The sequence below is a fragment of the Ascaphus truei genome, chromosome 1, assembly GCF_040206685.1.
Source record: "Ascaphus truei isolate aAscTru1 chromosome 1, aAscTru1.hap1, whole genome shotgun sequence".
NCBI lineage: Eukaryota > Metazoa > Chordata > Amphibia > Anura > Ascaphidae > Ascaphus > Ascaphus truei.
In genome coordinates, this window is record NC_134483.1 from 350,287,590 (window position 1) to 350,311,178 (window position 23,589).

General features: G+C 45.1%; 1 protein-coding gene across 2 annotated transcripts in view; it reads left to right on the forward strand.

The window, feature by feature from the left end:
• The first annotated feature begins 4,747 nt into the window (after nt 1–4,747).
• LOC142499569 (NACHT, LRR and PYD domains-containing protein 12-like) overlaps nt 4,748–23,589 on the forward strand; it is a 96,368-nt gene continuing 77,526 nt past the window's right edge. Inside the window, exons 1-4 of one of the 2 annotated variants that reach the window (XM_075609101.1) lie at nt 4,748–5,062; nt 12,485–12,762; nt 15,297–17,004; nt 22,717–22,803. In XM_075609101.1, the coding sequence (XP_075465216.1) occupies nt 4,998–5,062; nt 12,485–12,762; nt 15,297–17,004; nt 22,717–22,803 (2,138 nt within the window). In that variant the 5' untranslated portion in view covers nt 4,748–4,997. Of the gene's footprint in view, nt 5,063–12,484; nt 12,763–15,296; nt 17,005–22,716; nt 22,804–23,589 lie in introns of those variants that run through there. The other variant, XM_075609112.1, reaches the window with a different exon arrangement.

The following is a 23,589-nucleotide window of genomic DNA, read 5'->3' on the forward strand; positions in this document are numbered from 1 at the left end:
AATACATTGTGGGGTGTACTACTAACTTATTAGCAAAACGCAACCTGAACTACAAACATGAAGCTCAATCTGTGAGTACCTCTATAGCCCCACCCTCTACCAACACTGCTCTCAATTTTCAATTTGTCCCAGTATCTGAAGAGGAGATTACACAAGCGCTCCTCAAATTAAAACTAAGCAGCTAATATGGACCTGACCTACTGCAATCAAAGTTCCTACAACTTGGTGCCCAGCCAATGCCATACCACTTGCTTTGCAGGCCATATACCTAAGGCCTCGGTCCCGCTGCGCTCGTTGGCGCGGGCGGCAATGTAGCGAGTTCCCCACCAGCAGGGGAATCCTCGCGAGCCGGTCCCGGTCCCCACTGGCGGCACAGCTGACTACACGCTGTCGCGCGTCAGCCGCTGGAGACACCAGAGAATGGTGTTTTCTAGCTTTGACGCGTGACGTGTGTGGCTGTGAGCCAATGGGGAGGGGAGGCTTCGGGAGGAGGAGAGGCTTCGGGGAGCGGGGAGGAGTGTGGAGTGAAAGCAGGTGAGTGCCTTTCTCTGGGTGTGTGCCTGTCTGTGTGTGTATGTGTGTGCCCGAGTGCGTGAGTGCCTGCCTCTCTCTGTGTGTGTGTGTGTGTATGAGTGCGTGAGTGCCTGCCTGTGTGTGCGCACGTGTGTGTGTATGAGTGCGTGAGTGCCTGCCTGTGTGTGTGTGTGCGCGCGTGTGTGTGTGTGTGTATGAATGAGTGCCTGCGTGTGTGTGTTTAAACTTACTTTCCAGCTCCAGCCCGAGTCCGTGGAGGGAGGGGGGGGAGAGTAGCGGGTCCCTCCGCTCAAGCCACGCCCCCCCTCCCTGTCAAACCGCCCACCACCCGCCCACCTCCCGCTCCGGCTCCCGCTCCCTACAGACCGCATATCGCGGTCTGTGTATCTCAGCGCACCGCCTGTCAGCAGTGCGGGTGCGCTGACTCTGGGAGCGGGGCCTTAGCCTTAGACTTTGAAAATTGCCAGAGTTATCCCAAGCTTTAAAACACTGTCTCAAACTACAGGCCAATCTCTCTTCTCTCAATATTACCAAAAGTGCCCTGCAGGCACCAACCTTGTATTCCTAGGTCTTCTTCCATTTTCACCACCCACTGTCCAGCTTCTTCTGCCACAATCAAGCTTTTGCTACTTCATCCCACCCTTTCCTTTACCTCCACAGGTACCCTAGACCAATGGTGGCTCATTACTATCGTTTCCACCTATCCCTGGTGTTCTCAATAGCATCCTTAGCTTTTCTGGAAACCATGTGGGTCTGTCTAGTGTGACCACTATCTCAGGATCTCCAGCACTGACTCAACTCACAGCTATTTCTCCATCCCGCTGGACTAACAGGTGTATAGAGGTAAGCTCTCCCTCCAATCTTATTTTCTCCACTCCAAGCTCTTTCCCTTAACCCTTTACACAACAGTCGTCTCTCAACCCCTCAGTCGTGTCTGACCCTCCTTCATTGTCAGGGTTCTATTCTCCCCTTGCTGGAGAGCGTAAACTACAGTAGAAAAAACACTGCAGCAGAAACTGGATAATATGCGGTAGAACATAAATTTACATAAAGAGGTATGCAAAAGATGCACAAAACAAGATGTTTTCTAACAGGGACATGATTCCTGTCAGCAGAGTAGTTAAAGTACAAAATCCTAAGGGTATGAATTTAATATTACAAAATGTATATGTAAGGGGGTCACCCCCGGTATCCCTGATTTTCCTTTGCCCCCTGTCTTACCCCTGTGGTAGTGGGGGAAAGGGACGGCGACTTCTCCCGGTGGGAGCCACCAACTTGGTTGTGACGCAAGGTTCGCGCAATGCGCAGAGGTTGGCAAGGGTAGCGGTGGCCATTACAAGTGTGCAGGAGCTCTGGGAATTTGTGCAGGCGCAGTTAAGCGTAGCGGCGGCCATTACAGCTTCGCACAGGCGAAGGAGAGATCACGCACGCGGTCCCCATAGGAAAGAGGTCCTGAGTGGACTACATCTCCCAGCAGCCTCTGGGGAATGCCCTATGATCCCTGTCACCTGCAGCCAGCCACTAAGGCCTCGTTCAGGGTGCCAGCTGCAGGACTCGGAGGGAGGGCGGGAGGGAGGCAGTGCTGCAGTTTGCTGGGCGATCTGTGTTTACCACCCAGCAGACTTTTCAGCGTTGGGGAGGGGGCGGGGTTACACACAGCAGGGTAAGTATCCAAGTTGCAGTCATGAAATCATTCTGAAGAATGATTTCATGCTGCCTAGGTCCCTGTGACGCTGCTGCAGTTCCAAAAAACGAAATTTTCATTTATTGAAACTGTAGTCAGCTTCAACTCCTGGCTTCGGAGACAGGGCGGTTGCTACCCTGACAACCAGTATTCAAATTGAATACTTTGTTTCTCACGGCAGCACGCACGGCAGCACGCCCTCCCTCCGAAGCCAGCACCCTGAACGAGGCCTGAGACTTGCAGATTCTTTGCAGCAGGGGATTTGATACAATGTTGTGAAGCACATGAGTCAGTCAGGCTGAGGATACAGAGGGGGAAAGAAGGGGGGCAGAGAGCTGCGAGCTTCTGCCCTAAGCCAGGAATCCCCAGGCTAGAATTGAGGCTCTGACTTCCCACTAGTGAGGGTGGGTGGTCACAGGGACAGGCCCTAGGATAGGGATCTGTCACATTAGAGAAGGAGAAGGAGCTCTGCGTGTAGGGAGGCAAGTAGCCCCTACACTAGGCCCTATACCCCAGGCCCAGTTAGGCCCTGAGTCATTGAAAGGTTGGAGCTGCTACAGGGACATACCCTAGATAGGGAACGGATCCCCTCAGCAGTCAGGTGTGTTATAAGATAGTCAGGGACACAGCTGTGTGCACGTGGCCTGGCAAGTTTGGTCTGGGAACAGAAATCTTCGGGAAAGAGACAGTCTTCACGGTGGGAGCGTCTGGCGGGACATCACCCCACGCGGAGGCAGGTTTCATCGCAGGATCAGCGGATCCTTTGTGAAGATTCATCATACTGAGTGTGGACACACTGGGCAGGTACAGTCACCAAGTGCACCACCATTACCGGTACCACACAGGCACTGATCACGCCTAAGGTTGCATAACTCTTGGGACACTTGGGACTCAGGGAATAAGGTGTGGGGTACAAGGCCCTGCGAGGTGTGTGGCTAGTTGTGTCTTCAGTGGGTAGAGTGATAAGATATTATCATAGAGTTATAAGTCAGTACATTAGAGCGTTAAGAGATATGTTATGTTCAGTAAAGCCCTTTGCTATTTCACATCCAGTGTATGTGTTAATTTGTATGTGTCCTTCGAGGAACAACTCCCGCTCTGCTGGGAGCCATCGCAGGTGGAGGCGCTGCACCATATAGTAGTGTTAAGAGTAATTCACCCCAGGTTCCCCGTGGCGGAAGCTCAGCCCTCCTGGCTGCCAAACAGGTACAGCACCACACTGATAAGTAGTCAGATAACCTACCCACCTCAATCTCCCTTAGGGTGGGGGTAAGAGGGCTTCATATGTATTCTTTGTGACATTCTTTAAAAGGGATAGCACCTGATTGTTAAACATGCAGGTGAAAACAAAGGTAATTTCTAAAGATCAGCCCTTTAAAACAGCAATCCTACTTACTCTTTTTTTGTAATCCCTCATCTCTTTTACAGTAGAGGGGAACCCCATTATTTTCAGCTTTCAGGACTCCACAGTTTTAGAGATACTGGTATATGGGAAACCAGGGGATCCCCAGAGCTGTAAATGGTGCGGTTCAGCTTCAGAAGATCCCCAGTTCCAATCCTGTATTTAAAAAAAACAGACAGGTATATTACGGGTGCTCCTGCAAAAGTTTGTTATCCCCTTCTTTGCAATGCCATCAGGCCAACCAGAGAGTGGGAGAGCCGGGACACCTGTACTGAGCCTGGCGGCTGCGTAGGGGTCCAGACGCACCCTCTCACCCCCGCAACCAGTGGGTGGGCCTCTGGTGGCAACCTGTATCCAGCTTTCCCCTGCTGCGGGCCGGTCTTCACCCTCGCACGAGTTTCGGATATTGGGCCCAACGTCCGCATCTGCCCACGGGATCGACCCAGCGCAGGTGGCTTTCCACCAAGGTAAGGTTAAGTAAAGTGTGTGTGTATTGGGGAGGGGCTATTCTGTGTGATCAGGGCAGAGAGTGAGGGGGGAGAAGTACATGGGGAAGTTTGAGAGATGGGGGTGTAAGAGAGAAAGGAGGAGAGGGAGGGGGGTATAAGAGAGTTGCAGTGTGAGATGGAGGGGGGAGAGTTGGGGTGGGAGAGAAGGTGAGTGAAAAACAGAAGAGAGGATGAGGGGGGGAGTGAGAAGGGTAGAGAGAGAGCGAGAATGAGAAGGGTGTGAGAGAAGTGGGGGGGGGGGGGTGTATGAGAAAGAGAGAAGGTCTCACAAGGCCGCTATCATGGGAGGGGGAAACAGGGGAAACTCTAGTCCTGGGCCCTGGGAAAACTGTCGGCGGCCCTGAGTGCAGTTCTATCTGACAGTAAAGGAGTTAGTTTTATATTTGTCAACTAACCCTGCTGAGCAGCGCGGAAACTTGTTTCAAAGGACTGTAACTTTTAAAATTGTGACGTCTGATCAAGCTACTTTCTAACTCCAATCACTGTACCTTACTGCTGAATCATTCTGCAATGCATTTAGTATTGGCAGTTTTATGACCATTCTTAACAGAGAGGGTGGTGTAAGCAAGGTTAGGGTGTGTGCTAGGAAGTGAGCATGTGACAAATCAGAGAGAAGAGGTTGTGAAATTGTGTGGGAGAGGACACGGCGGTGGCTGTGTTATGAATTAGTTAGTCTGTGAGGTTGCTTGTAGTGTGACCTTTTATCTTCAGCGCTGGAGCATAGGGTAAGAAATTATGCTGCTCACCTGTACAACTTTAGCAAGAAAATGATAGAGGCAAAAACAAACAGAAAGCAAATTGCAGCTGGAGTGATACCAACATATACGTGGAAGAAAACGAATGAGTAATTCACTCAGTGAAGCACGAGATGGAGGAAGTGTCGGTAACCTGTGAAGGGGAAGAGACCGTGCTAAGCAGCTGGCAAAGTAGCAGGTAAAACTAGTACGATGGCAGCAACATTTCAATACTGTTAATCCGGCTCAGTTTCATGATGAGATCTAGGTCCAGTACTGATTTTCCATGTCTCCGCTTCCCATAGTGATATGGCTTTCACCAGCCAGAATACTATGGCATTAGGATTAGAAAACAGAGAGTAGATTAAAGTCTCATGATGACCATTTTGAATCACTTTATTCCCAGAAGGAGAGTGGGATGCATGTCTGTGCCTTGTGCGGCAGTCTTCTGTGGCAGGGGAGGAGGTTAAATGTGTGTTAAGGGAGATCTGTAAATCCTGTTGTTTACTGTGATGATTTGTGTGATTGCCATTGCAGCCTTGGAGCATTCGTTCTGTACTGAAATTAGTGGTGCTGCTGGCTCTGTTTTGCAGGTCACTCTTTGTACATTTCTGTTTCACTCATTCACCACATGGAGTGTCACCACAGATGTAATACTATAGAATCTTTGCTCCTAGATCTCTTTCCGCATGTCTTTCTTTGAGACGTGTAATAATCCCTCGTGATGCAGTAATCCATTCTGCTCGTTTGTTTGTATAGTAAAGCCTACAGTATCTTTTGTTGTAGGTGATCTGGTTGCAGGCTTGCAATGTTTTGACCAAAGGATTCAACTAAATGACTCATACTTATGAGAAGAAAAAATATTGAAATATCATATAGTAATGAACTAAATCATTTGTCATAATAGATGTGCATTGAGGCTTCTTTGTTTTTTTTTGTAGTTAATTGAGGTCACTTTCCCTGTGGCACTTCCGTTGACACAATTATATACATATATAATATTGTGTGTCTGAGTTCTGAGCTTGCTAAGATTGTGTATGTTTCATTGTTAGGGGATGTGTGCACCATTTTAAACTTGTAGTTGCATTATGCGGAAATACAGTAATATTAGAAAATGTGCCTTCACTGGGATTTTAAAGTGACAGCTGCCATAGTCCTATCTTCAACAAAGAGAGGATCTTCATGGTGCCAGGACAACTAAAAACAAATCAATGCTAGGTTTAGAAAAAGAAGGTAACAGCTGGTCACACAACATACTGTATACTGTAATGGAGGGAAATGATTTCCCAACACACTTAGCAACATAACACTGAAAGTTATTACAGTATAATATTTCCTCTATCATTTAATGTTTTTTTTTTTTTTTAAGCATGTTAATAGCTATTGAAATGTAGACCCAAAGTATGTTGCATAATGAAGAATACAGTATGCCTCTTGGGGGACTATGAACAGGATGCAATATTACCATGCTAGCCAAATCCCAAATTATCATCTCTGTGAATTATAATAATAATAATAATAATATGTGTCCTGCAACAGAATTGTCTATTTCCGTTTCCCCCTGTTTCCTCCCCCCCTTTTGCAGCTCTGCCTGCCAGCCCTTTACAGCAGGGTTTCCCAAAGTTTTTTTTCCGTGACCCGGTTATTTTTTAACTTCTTTTTCGTGACCCACTAAAAAATGTATCGCCAATACTGGCCTATAGGGCCTGCACAGACACACACACAGCCACTGATATACACACACACACACACACACACACACACACACACACACACACACACACACACACACACACACACACACACACACACACACACACACACACACACACACACACACACACACACACACAGCCACTGATACACACACAGACACACACACAGCCACTGATACACACACAGACACATACACAGCCACTGATACACACACATACACAGCCACTGATACACGCATCCACTGACACACACACTGATACACACACAGAGCCACTGATACACACACACGCAGACACTGACACACACACCCAGCCACTGGCAGACACACAGACACTGCTACACACACACACACACACACACTGATACACACACACTGCTACACACACAGAGACACTGCTACACACACAGAGACACTGCTACACACACAGAGACACTGCTACACACACAGACACTGCTACACACACAGACACTGCTACACACACAGACACTGCTACACACACAGAGACACTGCTACACACACACACACACACACACACACACACACACACACACACACACACACACACACACACACACACACACACACACACACACACACACACACACACACACACACACACACACACACACACACTGATACACACACACACACACACACTGATACACACACACTTACACTGATACTGATACACACAGACACACACACACACACTGATACAGATACACACAGATACACACACACACAGACACTGATACACACACACACAGACACACACACACACACACACTGATACACACACACTTACACTGATACACACACACTTACACTGAGACACTGCTACACACACAGAGACACTGCTACACACACAGAGACACTGCTACACACACAGACACTGCTACACACACAGACACTGCTACACACACAGACACTGCTACACACACAGAGACACTGCTACACACACACACACACACACACACACACACACACACACACACACACACACACACACACACACACACACACACACACACACACACACACACACACACACACACACACACACACACACACTGATACACACACACACACACACTGATACACACACACTTACACTGATACTGATACACACACACACACACACACACACTGATACAGATACACACAGATACACACACACACAGACACTGATACACACACACACACAGACACACACACACACACACTGATACACACACACTTACACTGATACACACACACTTACACTGATACTGATAAACACAGACACTGATTCACACACAGACACACACACACACACACTGATACAGATACACACAGATACACACACACACACACACACACAGACACTGATACACACACACACACACACACACACACACACACACACACACACACACACACTCGCTCTCCCCTATACGCACACAGACACAAACAGTGAATTACAGGCAACGACGGATGTGAGTGACTGGAGGGGGGGCCAGGGACACTTGGGTGGGAGGGAGGGGGCCAGGGACACTTGGGTGGGAGGGAGGGAGGGGGCCAGGGACACTTGGGTGGGAAGGAGGGAGGGGGCCAGGGACACTTGGGTGGGAGGGAGGTTGGGGGCCAGGGACACTTGGGTGGGAGGGAGGGGCCAGGGACACTTGGGTGGGAGGGAGGGGCCAGAGACACTTGGGTGGGAGGGAGCGTGCCAGGGACACTTGGGTGGGAGGGAAGGGGCCAGGGACACTTGGGTGGGAGGGAGGGGGCCAGGGACACTTGGGTGGGTGGGAGGGAGGGGGCCAGGGACACTTGGGTGGGTGGGAGGAGGGCCAGGGACAATTTGGTGGGTGGGAGGGGGGCCAGGGACACTTGGGTGGGAGGCAGTGACTGGGTGGGGTGACTTACCTTGCCGCCGGACGCTTTCCCCTGCTGCCCCCGATATCGGTGGGCTTGGGGGCACGGGAGGTGAGCTCGGGAAGCTGGCCGCGGGGGGAAGCAGGCTGCAGTAGGAGCTTGTACTTCCCCCTCAGTCCCCCATGTAACGTGCGGGCCGCAGAGGAGCTGGTACTTCCTCCTCTGTCCCACGTTGGGAGCGGGGGGGGGGGAGGAAGGGAGCGGGCCCTGCTTGCCCTGCGCAAGCGCGCGGGTCCGCGGGGGGAATCGCCGCCATTTTTTTTACTTGAGCGGGGGGGACGGGAGACACCGCGCGGCCAGCCTCGCTGCGACCCGGCAATTTTGGTGCCGTGGCCCGGTGCCGGGTCGCAACCCACCATTTGGGAAACGCTGCTTTACAGTATTTGGATGTAAGCTTTCCCTGTAGCTATCACTCCTAGTGCAGGAGGGAATGGATACATTTAGATACTTCCCAATTCTCCAGCCTGCTAGAAGTTGGTTGCCGTGACAACCACTTTAATTCCACTGGCTAAATGGACTTTTCCATACTCCCCTGTCTGTTTTCACAGGTAGCTTAGCCCTGTCCCTATTCCTGTGTGACAAACATTACACACTTCCTTTTCTTATCCTGCAACTGAGTGAGTACTACCATTCTTGCTTACTCCCTTTCAAAGCAATCCGTTTGACTGTCCCTTGATACCGAAGCACTTCACATAGATAAACACTCTCTACCCACACAACACCCACAACAACCTTTCCATTTCTGTTACTCCCTCAATAAAATTTAAAAAAAGACAAAAGGACTTGTTGTGCTTTCAAAGTTAAGCGATCTGGCCATACATATATCTCCAGTAGCATGTAACCCTGTGGCTACAGAATATCATTCTATTTATGCTTCTCTGAAAAGCAAATTGCTGGAGATTTATACAATTGATCGAGTGACAAAGAAAAGAAAATTGTTGAAGTTTATGAATAATATTTTTGGACTGACGATGTTATGTAACCTTTTATGTATACAGCAGCAATCACTCACCCAATATTTTTAATTTATGTAACGGGTATTCCACCCCACCCAATCTCATATATAGTGTGGGTGAGTAGAACATGTGGTGTTACCGGTGTGGTGCGTATACCTGCAGGCTCACAGGAGGTCTCAGCCTCCGCTAGTGAGAGCCTGGGGTGAATCCTCTGGAACGTTTCTTCTTTCAGCGCCTCCACCTATGCAGGATTCTATGGAAATGTAGAATGACCCTAACATAGGAACCCACTCAGAAACCACATACACCAGTATTATGGATAACAGGTTTACTGAATGAACAAACACTTTACTAACACACATATAAGACATTACACAACATCATAACCTTATGCTATAACCGTATCACCTTCTGCCCAATGTCTGGTGTTCCCACCCAGTGTCCAGTAATCCCCACCCAATGTCCTGTACTCCTACGGAGGTCGTGGGTGACTGCGCAGTCACTAGGAACTAATAGGCCTGTTGGTGCACATATAATACAGAGGTACCTTCCGAGCACTCCGATGCTCGGGCCTGCAACACTCTTCTCAAAGGGTCAGACGTGCGATGCATCCGTCTGATCCTATCCAGGTACTTCTCCAGGAACCCCAACGAGGGTCCCACCGCTTCACGGGAACACAACCGAATCACGGGAACAGCAACCGCCGCTATCCCTATCTATCCCTAACTAACCCTAAAGTGACAGGAACCCTAACCTAGGGCCTGTCCCTGATGAACCGTAACTTGGGGTGGCTTGGGGAAATCTCCTAGGGCCTGCGGAGTAATAACCTGCCCCACTCCCCTAGCTACCCAAGTCCCTAATCCTCCCTAACATATAGCTACTCGCTACTCCTAGATACTAACACCTAACGCGCCTGCAGCCGACACACAGCTCTCAGTCAGCCTGCAGACAGTAACACACGCTGCACACACACTGCACTCATTACATGCAGCGTCACATGCAACACTCAACACCGCAACCTGGAACCCGCAGCAATAACCCACTGCACACACTGTGCCTATTTGCCAGTGCGCACAGCACTACCCGCTGTGGCACTGCCAAACCTGCACCTTACACACACTAAGGGTGACCTCCCTATCTAGGGCCGTCCCTTATAAATTACCCACTAACCTGGTGGGGAGTTGGGGCCTACCTGGAGGGTGAGGGTACCTATCTGGATGCAGGAGCTGCACTCACTCCCTGCATCCTTCCTTCCCCTTCAGCTCCGCTGCTCCAACTGACGTGACCAAAGACCGGGAAATGTATCTATTCCTCTCAGACTCTTGGCCCTCATTGGCCACACTGTCCCACCTGGTGTGCCTGGCCCTAAGCCTCATGGGAATTGTAGTCCCGAGGCCCCTACAATAACATTGGGGCCGCGTGCGCTCCTCCCCTCTGCCTACACTAACTCCTAATGGCCGCCGCAACCCTTCCTGAGCTGTTCCTACTCTCGCGCGACTCTCCTGCGCTTTCCCTTCCCTCACGCAACTGCTCCCTGGCGCTAGGGTTCTCCCTGCGCATGCGCGACTATCTCGGGCCGCCGGGGACTCACTGCGCATGCGCGACCCGGCGCAACATGGCGGCGCCCTATTCGCCCGGCTCTGGGAGCGCCGGGAGCCCTGAGATGCGCGTGTGGCCTTGGCAACCGGCCGCACGCGTCCCCGGCAACCCCCGAGCCGGGACCTGACCGCCCTCTCCCCTGCCACTGCCTAACGGAGCCGCCATTGGACGCGGCGGCCCCCGCGATCGGCAGTCAGGTGAGGGGGGTGCGGCAGCGCTGGGGAGACCTGGCTACATTTATTAATTTTTTTACTTATTTATTTTTTTTGCTTAGATTTTTACTTTTTAAGCCAATTATTAAAGAAACAAATATACTTACCTGAAATAGAATTGCGTTACCACTGAGGCCCAGATCCACAAAACTCCATTATTGACGTATCGTTAATCGTTAATTTAAAGTGATAATGGGGGTCTTCAGAGCTCACTAACGGTGCAAGGAAAGTAAGCGCAAAAACCCTAAAAATACATTATTAAAAATAAAAACAATAAATATCACCAAGAGGAGATGAAGCTGGTGTGAGTGATTTCGCAATCACTCAAGGTAACGTCTGGGGGAGGACACAGAGCGCAATATTCCTCTCCAAGCTGGAACAATCACTTGGAATCTCAAATCGAAAAAGGCAGCATATGTAAAGAAAAAAGAAAGAATATAGTGCAACACAATTTAATTAATAATACACTCGAGCAAGGAGGCTCCAATACACTCACATGCTCCAGGAAATAAAAAAGCAGTTAAACCACTCTAGGTTCAGAAGCAGTAAGTAAGCTCTGGTCGCTGCTGCACATCCACTTCTTCCGCATACAAGCGGCGTCTGACGTCACGGCCTGGGTCTCTCAGCGTTCCAGCAGTAGAGGAAGATCGCAAGGCTCCGTTGTTGTTAGCAGCAATGCAGGACGCACAAGTGGCCCCACTCCTTGCTACTGCTGTGCTCCGTTTTGGACCTTTTGGGACATCCATTAAAGCAGCAATTGCTCTCCCCATGACTGTTTTTTTTTTCACATTGCCAGAACTAAGTTGTCCCCCGGAGGTCACAATACTCTGACCTTTTGGGGTCACCATGGTTCCGGAGATGTCAGCGTGAGAGTTTGCTGGTGAACAAGGGGGAAACAAAGCATCATTAGAAATCTGGGATATCATCTCCAGATGTTGCAGTTTCTTGAAACACCAGAGTAAACCCAATCACCATATTTAAAATGGAAGTATATTGGGAACAGTGGGTCAGAGTAGTGTGGTTACACTCAGAAGAAAGCCCTGTATGAAATGTTTTTGAGAAATGGGGATTGTGTCTTTATTCAACTCAAATCGTTAGTGCAATGCTCACTTCAAACAAGTTAATTTATACAACAAAAATTTGGTACAGCTACTGCATTTGTATAAAGAAGGGTCTAGTCATCATAACAGTTGTTAATATAACACTTCTGTTTCTCTCTCTAGAGCGTCTTCATCTTTGTTTTTGAGAACGCACCGTGGGAGACTTGTAGATGAGCTTGAAGATTATATTGATTTCATTGTCCAACAAGCTTTGCAACAAGATCTGATCTCAAAAGATGAATATGAGGATGTTGCATATGAACCTGGTCCCAGAAAAAAAGTAAGAAAATTGCTAGATGTCCTTGACTGTCTTGGGGAAAAGCGTGCATCTCTTTTTTGCTCACTCTTCATTCAAGTCAAAAGCACAAAATTAAAGAAGCAGACAGTGGACAGTGTAAATGGTGAGTACATAAGGACAAGAAGTACACTTGTATTCACTTCATAAACATTGCATCTACAGATGCAGCCACCAGTATTAGATCACTTGCCTTGGAAAATCTGGGGCAATCTCACAGTAAATGCCCCAACATGTCTCAACATTTCTGTGACATCCTAATGGCCCATCGGATTAACACAGCAGGGGGTCCCTGCAACACATTCAAACTGAATGGGACTGCAGGGACCCCTGCTGTGTTAATCAGATGTGTCATTAGGAATCTCAAAGAATTTTTGAGACATGTTGAGTCATTTACTGTGAGATACCTTAGTTTTTACCCAGGCAAGTGATCTAATAATGGTGGCTGCATCTGTATGTTACTTTGGTTGACCATACAATTGAAGAGAGTACAGGGAAAACGGCGGTGCATCTGCTGCTGCTGCTGAAGATTGGAAACCACAAACTGCAAACCACAAAATATCCTAGGTGCAAAAATTTATTTTAGGGCATAGTAACAGCCAAAAAGAACACTCTGACGCGTTTCCCCTGGTATCCCACGCTTTATCAAAGAGTAAAATCACTTACAACGATCACATACGTAAGTGATCGTTGTAAGTGATTTTACTCTTTGATAAAGCGTGGGATACCACGGGAAACGCATCAGAGTGTTCTTTTTGGCTGTTACTATGCCCTAAAATAAATTTTTGCACCTAGGATATTTTGTGGTTTGCAGTTTGTGGTTTCCAATCTTCAGCAGCAGCAGCAGATGCACCGCCGTTTTCCCTGTACTCTCTTCAATTGTTCCTTGGTAGGAGCACGCAGGACAGGACCAGGATATCCCCAAGGTCAGCAGTGAGTAATCCATTTACTTCATTTATGTGATCAGTCCCACACACGGTTACCTAGACCACCACATAAGACTTACCTATATGGCTAGTGGCACAATCTATGGGAGTGTGTTTAACATTGGACTATCTGGAATCCTGAGTCTTATGAACTGTCCTATGCTATGAAGATGTTTATATTTTTATATCATGATCAAACATTGCCTACTCCTGGTTAGCATCACATGTGGGAATTAACCCTCCCCTTCCCTTCCAGGTTGACCATACAAAGCAGATTGTAGCTGGGCTCTGCATCATACATTAAATAAAAACTGCTTTTATGGCTAAACACATGATATGGCAGATTGTCCAATTACAAGTGCTAACCTAAGTTGTTTTCCAAGAACAATGGGAAAGTTTACCGATTCATAAGCAAGTTATACATTTAAAGGATTGCCACTGTATGAGGGAGAGCATAGAGTTGCTATTTCTTTAGTTACAGTCACCTGCATGTTTCATCTGCACTGTTTACTTCCTCTAAGTGTAGGCGATGGCTTCCTCAGACTCGAATTTCAACATTGTCTGTCATGCCATGTTGTTGTTTCGTAGAAGGGCATATTAGGGGAAATTTTGTCTACTTAGAAAAAAAAATCTAAGTTTAGAAGGGTGCGGCTGGAATGCCCTTTTAGAAGCAGGGAACTACATTTAGTTCATATTGTATTTATATAACACAGCACCACAATTATTTACTATTAATTTACTGTATGCATTATAAATGCTTATTTTATGAATCTAGATTGATGTCTCGTATTCATAAGAAAACCTGTTGCCTTGATGCACTGAAGATCCTGCAGTAATTCACCTTAGCACAGTGTTTGATTATGGGTGTATATTTCACGGTTGATATATTGTGTATGTTATTGCGTTCTGCACACGATTTGCAATGATGCTGACAGAAGGGGGGTGACACCTCTCCTTCCCAACAGTGATGTAGTGATCACATGACCACTTTGGAGGGTTAATGTAGCAAGCTTGCATGTGTTTGTGCTGCATGAGGGCTTTATGGAAGCTTCTATAGAGAGGACAAGACACACACTCCTCTTACATGCTGGATAGTATGGTGATGCCATGCAGAGCAGCTAGCAGCTGATGAGATGATCTTTGGATCCTTCCTGCACCACCTTGCTACAGATTAAGTATTGATATGTTGCATTGTAGCTGTGGGACTCTTTTTGCTTCCGGAAGGGAAGTACCACGTTTTTGTGGGAACGTCCAAGAAGGGCTAAGTGCCCAAGACATTATCGCCCCCCTTGACTTTTTGGACTGTGTTTTCCTTTTTTGTGATTGTGCCTTTTGGCACTGTGCAGCACCTTTTCCCCCCCAAATCATCAATAAAGGAGGAAGTATATCTTACTTTGCACGGATGAATATATAGAAAGCTTGACATTGTTCCGAATATAAATGTTCACGCTGTCGGCACCTATTCCACTTATATTAAGTTGGTAGATAATAATACAATACAAACATTTTAAATACGTATGCAGTAGCATCTGCAAGAACTGCCCAATCCACGGCGGATTCGAATTTCATTGAATATTTTGCCCATCTCTATATTTTCTACCTTTTCTAAATCAGGTTGCAACATACTGCTCTTTTCAGCATTCAATGAAATAATTCGCTGTGACAAAATGTCCCATACTAATAATAAGATCGAAATATCTTTCTTTCTTTCCAGAATATTCCAAAATTATACAGAAGCACAAAGAAGTTCTTATCCGGCGGACTGACTGTATGAAGTCTTATAATAGTATGCATGGGGAGAAATTCTACTTTTCTGATCATTTTGTAAATCTCCTGCTTGTCAGGGGGCATTACAGCCTTGATATTAAGAAAAATGAGTTGCTGACATTTGGTCAACAACGAATACACCTCCAGAACAAAAAAGAAAAGAAGTTTGATATAAAAGTTGACCAGCTCTTTCACAAGCTAAGTAACAGGAGGGCTCCAAAGAAAATCCTTGTGAGTGGCGTAGCGGGAATTGGGAAAACTGTCTTTGTTCAAAAAATTCTGCACGACTTTTCAAAAACACTGGCATATTGCAACTTTGATTTTGCGATCAATTTTACTTTCCGGGACCTCAATTTAATAAATAAGCCAACTACCTTGAGGCAAATCATACTTAAAAAAAATGGACATTTGTCGCGGACATTGGATGAAATTTTTTGCAATAGTGAAAAACTTCTGATCATCTTGGATGGGTTTGATGAATTTAAATTCTACAACGAGCTGGATATAGACCAATATATATGTGATCCAGATGAAGAAGCAGAGCAGTCTCAATTAGTGGGCAGCCTTATGAAGGGTGAGCTCCTTCCTGAATCAACCATCTTAGTAACCAGCAGACCCACTGTTATCAACCACATCCCTGTTGATTGCATTGAGCGCTTTGTTGTTATTACTGGATTCTCTGTCTGCGAAATAGAAGACTATTTTCAAAAATTCTATGGAGACCATAAAATGGGAAGTGAAATATTTGAGTTTGTTAGAGATAACCATTTCCTATTCACTTTGTGTTACATCCCCACCTTCTGTTGGATTGTCTGTAGTGTTCTCAAAGAGAGTTCCACTCTTCATCGTGACCAGCCAAAAACAATGACTGATATATATTGCCGTTACCTTGTAGTTTTATTAAAATTCCATACGCATCAGGTGGGTTGTGCTAAAGATGGCACCGACGACTTCTCGGCATTGAAAGCAATTCTTGGTTTGGGTCAACTGGCATACCAATCACTTTTAAAACATGAAACACTATTTTATGAAAATGACGTGAAAATATTTAATGAACTACCAATTCACATTGTTAATAGTTTTCTGGATAAAACATGCGTCCAGGAGCTGGAATGTACAGAAAACGTTCTTTCGTTTACACATTTTACTATCCAGGAATTTTTGGCAGCATTTTATTATGCTCACGAAGTTAATCTCTCAGATGATATTATGGATTTGGAAGTGCAGAAAAGATTTGGCATTCATTCTGGATACTTGGATTTATTTCATAGGTTTCTTTCAGGTTTACTTTCAGTCAGAAACCAAAGTATTCTATTAAAACATCTAAAAATTAATGAAAGTATCAAATCTGAGAGTTATACATCATGGTTAATTAAATCAATTATTGAACATTGCCAAAATGGATCTTATATTCTGAACCTATTGCACTGTTTATTTGAGCAGCAGGTTAATTGTTTGGCCAAGAGAATAACCCCAGCTATATTACGTCTTAATATAAGTGACAACATATTCTCACCAATAGACTTTGATGTACTGAACTATTTCTTGAGTCTTGTTGATGGAGACATTGCAGAGCTAGATTTAACAGCCACGCATATGAATGCTGGATACCTTAAGCAACTTCAACCACATGTTCTCCGGTGTAAACAACTATGGTTAGTACTAAGCATATAACTAATATTACATGTATAATTTGGCAACTTTGTGTTTACTTGCTGTGGGACTTGATTTGAAAATCGCCAGTCATCCTAAATGCAATATTGACTATGTTCCCATAAAAATGTCTAAAATATTGGAAGACTAGACTGTGATGTCAATAAGGATATAAGGGAGACAAGAAGTTAAACTCCCTTTACAGGGCAGGATACTGAACTAGGCATCAGGTTTTCTGCAGATGAGATTAAAATTCCTGTTTGAGCAGGGATAAAATGAAGGAAGTAGCTGCTGTCAGTGTCCCTGTTGAGGTTCTGTGAGAGGATCACACATCACAAAGCTCCCGCCTGCAGGGATCTAGGCTTGTTAACAGAGGATTTTGCCTGGCAACAGTGGGGAACTCAAAGCCCCACACAGCAGAGAACCCTGCACACACAGAAGGGCAAAAGACTTCCTGGGAGCAGCAGGAATTCAACGCCTGCAGCTGGAGAAATCGGAGACGCCGGACCAGCATGTCAGATAAGACTATATATTGTTCCTTAATATTGTTTTTATAAGATTTGACTGGAAATTGGCCTACCCAGCCATCAGATAGAAAGGGCCGGGGTAATGTTTATTTAGTCTTCTAACATGGAGTAGGTGTTTATTTTTTGATTTTGCATTTTTGCCTTAATGGGGCAGTAGCCCCAATGTTTTAGTTGCTTTTGCGGAGAATACAACCACTCAAATATTATGGTTTGCCCAAAAATGCATGTGTGGACTAACACCTTGCCTAGCTTTGGGTTACAACTTTTCATTTATACTTCTGAATTATTGTATTAGCTTCTAGTACCCACTCTATCAGCTATTGTTAACTATATATATATATATATGTATGTCTGTGTGTTCTATCAATGATTTTTGAGACCACACTATAATAGAAGAAAAAAGAAAGAAGAAAGAAGTGGCCTGTACTCCAAAAGAGATTCACTTAAATGCACACTACCTATATTTAAAATTTAACCTTTAATATCAAATACTTAAAACATATATTACCAAAAGAAAATTTGATAACTTTTAAAAATAAATTAAATAAAGTAACTCGTGCAACCAGGCAGTCTCTAATGTTTAAATGCTCCAATATATCATTAAAACTGGAGAATGAGAGGCTGCTAAGGTGCACGCAGCCAGAGTGAGCAACCAAGCCCAGCACTTCACTAGTTAGCCTAGTAGAGTAGTGGATATCGTAGTGGCCATTAATATCATATGTTGTATCTTGATATGGGCAGTATAACCTCCTAGTCAGATCTTAACCACTCCAGGAATCCTTGCCTAGCCACTACACTGATTTTTATATATTGGCTAATCTAGTGACCGGCTGACAAGTACTGTATTAAAATAGCCCCATGAAAGGGGCTGACATCATCAACACGTGTCCAACACGCGTTTCCCTCCTACTACGGAGCTTCCTCAGGGACAAAATTTTGAGCAGGGAGATATATATATATATAGTATACATATAGTATACAGAGTCAGATGGCACTCGCAGAAATGTTGAAGATAGGTGCTTGTCCCATAAAGCAATAAACAAAAACAGGAATTCCTTACCAGGCAGACCGGGAGTCCAAGACCACGCAGCAAGAAAAGAGACAGCACTCAGTATAAATTCCAAAAGATGTATTATAAGATAGGCACATACAACCGATGTTTCGGTCCTTAAACAGGACCTTTCTCAAGGGGGTGCTCCCTTGAGAAAGGTCCTGTTTAGGGACCGAAACGTCGGTTGTATGTGCCTATCTTATAATACATCTTTTGGAATTTATACTGAGTGCTGTCTCTTCTCTTGCTGCGTGGTCTTGGACTCCCGATCTGCCTGGTAAGGAATTCCTGTTTTTTTATATATATATATATATATATATATATATATATATATATATATATATATATATATAAAAATAAATAAATGCAAGCGCCATAGTGTGATACTGTATGAATTAGTTTTAATGTTACAAAAATAAAAAAGGCTCTCTTGGACATGCATTCACTAGAGGACTTGAAAAAAACAGCATTTATGAGATAAATCTCAGTAGTAGTGATGTCACCATGGAAGTAGACAGCAATCCCAATCGCTGGTAAGACAGGGAGCCCCAGTCAGATAAATGCTGAATCTTGCTTCATGGTGCGAAAGTGACTGAAAACCGCCAAGATCCCACAGCAGTTTCAATTGTTCAGTGTGTGCTGGTCTCCTCGTGGATTTGCGAGCGGACTGTGGTGACGTCAGTACGCAAGACATAGCGTCCTGACACGTTTCATCACGGGCTGTGACTTCATCAGAGGTTCCATCTCTCTATTGAGCCCGTGGGTTACTTACTGCACTGCTGCACCAATTAGATATGTAGGTGTGTTATTTTTCACTTTATCACGTACCTCCCATTATACATACCTCATCAGCTGACTTTATGAAATGGTATATGGTATATGCTATATTATAGCAATTATACACACTTAGGTGTTTAATTACACTGTGTATTATATGTTAACTTGTTTATCAATTTATTATTAACATTTTATTATTTTTGAACTTTTAGTACTATGTGGACATATATATTATATTTGTCAGTTTCTGGATAGCCTTTGGTTTATCGACCCCCTTGTAGAGATATTTGGAATCTCACGGACTATTAGTCCATCTATCCCTTTCCACAGAGAGTGCTAGATAGGATCTTTTCAGGTTCCGTTTGGAACCTACCTTGTTAAAAATGATATAGTTGTTTCCTATTGCACCCTGTTGTATAGACTTTATACTTATCTGAGTATTAGGCTGAGCAATACGGTCACCACAATTGTTTATAGAAAGACAAGGATCACTGCGCTGGATAAAGCAACAAAACGAGGCTGCACAACAGACGGTGACCCACGAGCGGTACTGATTCTGGGAGCAAAGAGAGCAAGACGGCTACAGGTGGTGACCCGCGAGAGGTACTGATTATGGAAGTAGGGTCTGTCACACTGCATAGGACTACCAGATGTGATTGGAGTATGCAGGAAAAGTGGAATAGGGTTGAGGCGAAGCTGAGCTGAAGCAGAGAAACGAATGCAGACGGTGACGGCGTGAGGTAGTGATTCTGGAAGAAAAGGTGGATGAAAAGTTTTATCTGATGGTTTGCTGAAGTCCCGACTGCACAGCGACAGTGAGACCCAACAGCAAAATGCCCATATGATGTATGGAGTGCGAGGACCTGGGCCACTCGGAAGAAACGTGTCCATACATTCATGAATATGAAGAGTACCGGCAGTATGAGGAAGATTGCCTCCAGCAAGCAAGGAAGCAACGACAGCAAGCAAGGAATATGAGCTCAGTACTGCTCATGCCTCAGAGCCTACCAAAACAAAGAAAGAAAAAAAAAGTTAAAAGAAAAGAAGTTCGCAACTGACAGCGGAAGTTACAGAAATGGTTAATGATGAGCCTGCGATGTCAAGAAATTGTAAATCCGAAGGGAGTCGAAAAATGTTCTACAGCCTATAGGGACTGGCGGAATCCTCCTGGGAGTGGCAGAATATTCAGTGTTGAAGGCGTGGATTCAAATGGAGATGGAAAAGGAAAAAGATGAGAAAAGGGTTGATTCCTTAAGCCAGGTTAAAGTATGCATTGTGAAGTGCCAAGCATAACTATGATCTCCTCCACGAACAGTTAAAAGGAGCAAGAAGCTAAGACTGAGCTACAGAGGGGTCTGTCCGCAGCGATCGTCAAGTGTATAACTCTGGAGAAGACAAAGCGTCACTTGCAGAGCGAGTTCCCAGACATGAGGACTAACCTTGAGTGGTCAAATGCAGTTCCTGCCACCAGGGATGAAGAGGCAAAGGCAGAGTTGGAAGGCTGTCAGGAGATTCGCCGTCTCATCGCAGCGCTGAATTTATATCATTACGGCCTTGAAGAGGTCAGGCAAACTATAGAGACTGTAAGAGAAGAGAAGAAAAACCTACAAGAGAAGGTTTCAGATTTGACTAACCAGGTCAGTAAAAGAGATGAGAAGCTTCACCAGGTAGAAAATGTGAAGAAACAATTGGCCCTGGAAAAGCTAGAAGTGCAGCAAGCAAGTAATGCAAGGAGAACGTGTCTTCTTAGAGCAATGCACACATGCAGAACACGAGCTGCAGAGCCAGCTGCAAAGTCTGCGCGCAATTCTGCAGGAGGCCACGGAGAAACAGGCAGATGCTGAGGAGAAGAAGCAAGTGTCACAGGAGCGTCTGAGTACCCAGTTTGTCCCCGCAGAGCAGCAAGAGGAGCTAAAGACCACACTGAGCATAACCAGAGCATTGCTGGAGGAGGATCTTAGAGGCCAGGTAACTCTGTTTGAGAAGGGACACGAGACGTCCAGAAACTGGAGCTGGAGGAGCAGAGAAGTTGCTCCATCCCCGAAAGTCAGTATGACCAGGAGAAAGAAACCTGGGAAAGGCAAGCTGATGGTAACCTAGCGGAGGAATTGGCAGACATCCTGGACATGATGATGGCAGAGTTCCTAAACGTAATTAAGGATGTGTTGATGCACGCTGAGAGACAGCACCATACATTTTACATCTGAAATTTCAGAATTACTCCTTGTAAAGTTTTTTGGGGATTAGTACAAAATCCAGGCTTTCTACAATACCAATTCAGACAGGCAGAAAAAAATCAAAACTGCAGCAGGAGACCAGGAACCTCTAATAAAGGCTCACTTTATATGCAATTGCTTAAACAAATGCAATCCGATAAAATTATGTTTGCACACACGGCCAAAGCATCTTGCTGTAAATAACACCATGCCTACATTGTTTTGTTTACATATTGCTTGTCAAGGAAAGGCAATATCCGGCAAGATCACTTTATATGGGGGCCACTGGATGTAAATATGCATACATGAGTAATATACTGTACATGGTAGAAGCAGCAATGAGAGGCTCTGAGGAGATGTGTAAAAGCAGCAATTCGTTCATTTAAAAGTTTGTCTGAACTGGTTGACCCTCCGGAGCTACTCCATGGTCCCCTGATGTCTGGAGACTCCCTGCTATCCGCGATCTGGCACGAACAAAAAGATGTGCCTTCCGGGCACAAAATGGCCACACGGTCAGGGCTTGCTCTTGCGAGCAATAGAAAGTAATGAGGTTGCTTTCTATTGGTAACCCCGGTGGCCTTTAATGAGTCTATAAAGTGTATTCCAGCCCTAGTTCTGTAGGTGTATTGTGGAATAGCACTGCATAGTAAAATTGAAAAGGAAACTGGGTTAAGGTAAACACTGACAGGCAGTATTCATTAATGTACCTTTCCTAACACAGTTTACATGCCATCTAATATTGCAATGTAGAAATGTGTAAAATGAATCTCGCTGTGAAAGTATTTATGCATTCAGAGTATAGATATTGTAAATATTTATTCATAGTCCAAATTGCTGAGCACTTTAGACTTTCGTAATAGCATTTTCTCTGGTTCTCTAGGATGTTCAATTTGTTACTGAGGCTTAAAACTCCTAAGGATCCATGTTCCTGTTTACGTTGTTAGAAATGTCTCGTGTCATCTGTCTCTTTTGCACTCTTCCTGCCAAACAGACAAAGGATCATAATGGTTAAATTTGCTCCCCCATTACCTAACCATATAGCCTGGAAACTATTTCCACCGAAGAGCTTATAGGGGAAAATAACAATCTCCACAATTAAAGGAAGGCCTTTAAGACCAGCATAACAATACTTGTATCTTTTAGGCTCGGTGAAAATAGCCTGGATATGGAATCAATAAAGGTTCTTTCAAGTACCCTCGCCTCTCCAGATTGCAAGATACTGGATTTGGGGTAAGCCTCTTTTTTTTTTAATACTTTTCATTTCACAACGTGCTTGTATCACATACTGTAACATTGCTTGTATGCTCTCCTTTTTTTACTGTTTATTGTTAATAAAGTCAACAAAAGGCTGGTTGTAGGAAATAGAAGCAAACTAATGAGTAAGAGGACAGAGGACAAGAATAGGTAAAGAAAAACAAGGATACATGAGGAGTCAGGTGTGCAATGGCTCAGTCAGTGGAGAAAATGGGTCAGACAGTTAAAAGGGGAACACAATATTGTAGGTATATAAGCAAAAGAGAAAAACAAAAGGATGGAAAGATTAAAGCGTGAGTGGAAGGACGTGTAGATGAGGACAGAAGTACAGTAAGGCAGATATCTTAAGGAATGATCTTTGCAGCCGGAGGGAAGGGTAAGGAACCACAGATATTGAACAGGAATATAAATGGTAGAATAGAAAGTGCTTGTAACACCACTTACCTTTTTTTGGTCACTATAAACAGGTGTATTTCCAGTAGACTGCAAATGTCGTCGCACTAAACAAAAGTGAAATGATGTAGGAGGCATGTAATTAGCAGTCAGTAAGCCTGACTTTGGTAGTGGCGAATTAAATAGAAACACTAATGGAAGAACAAATTGTTGAATATCTGAAATCCAGCATTCTAGGCGGCATAGATTTACATGGGGGATATCAAACGCATCCAAATAATTTCTTTTGACTGGGTGGATACAGTAATGGATAGGGGAGGAGCTGTAAGTGTAGCTCACCTGGATTTCATTGTGGTCTATGCAAACTCC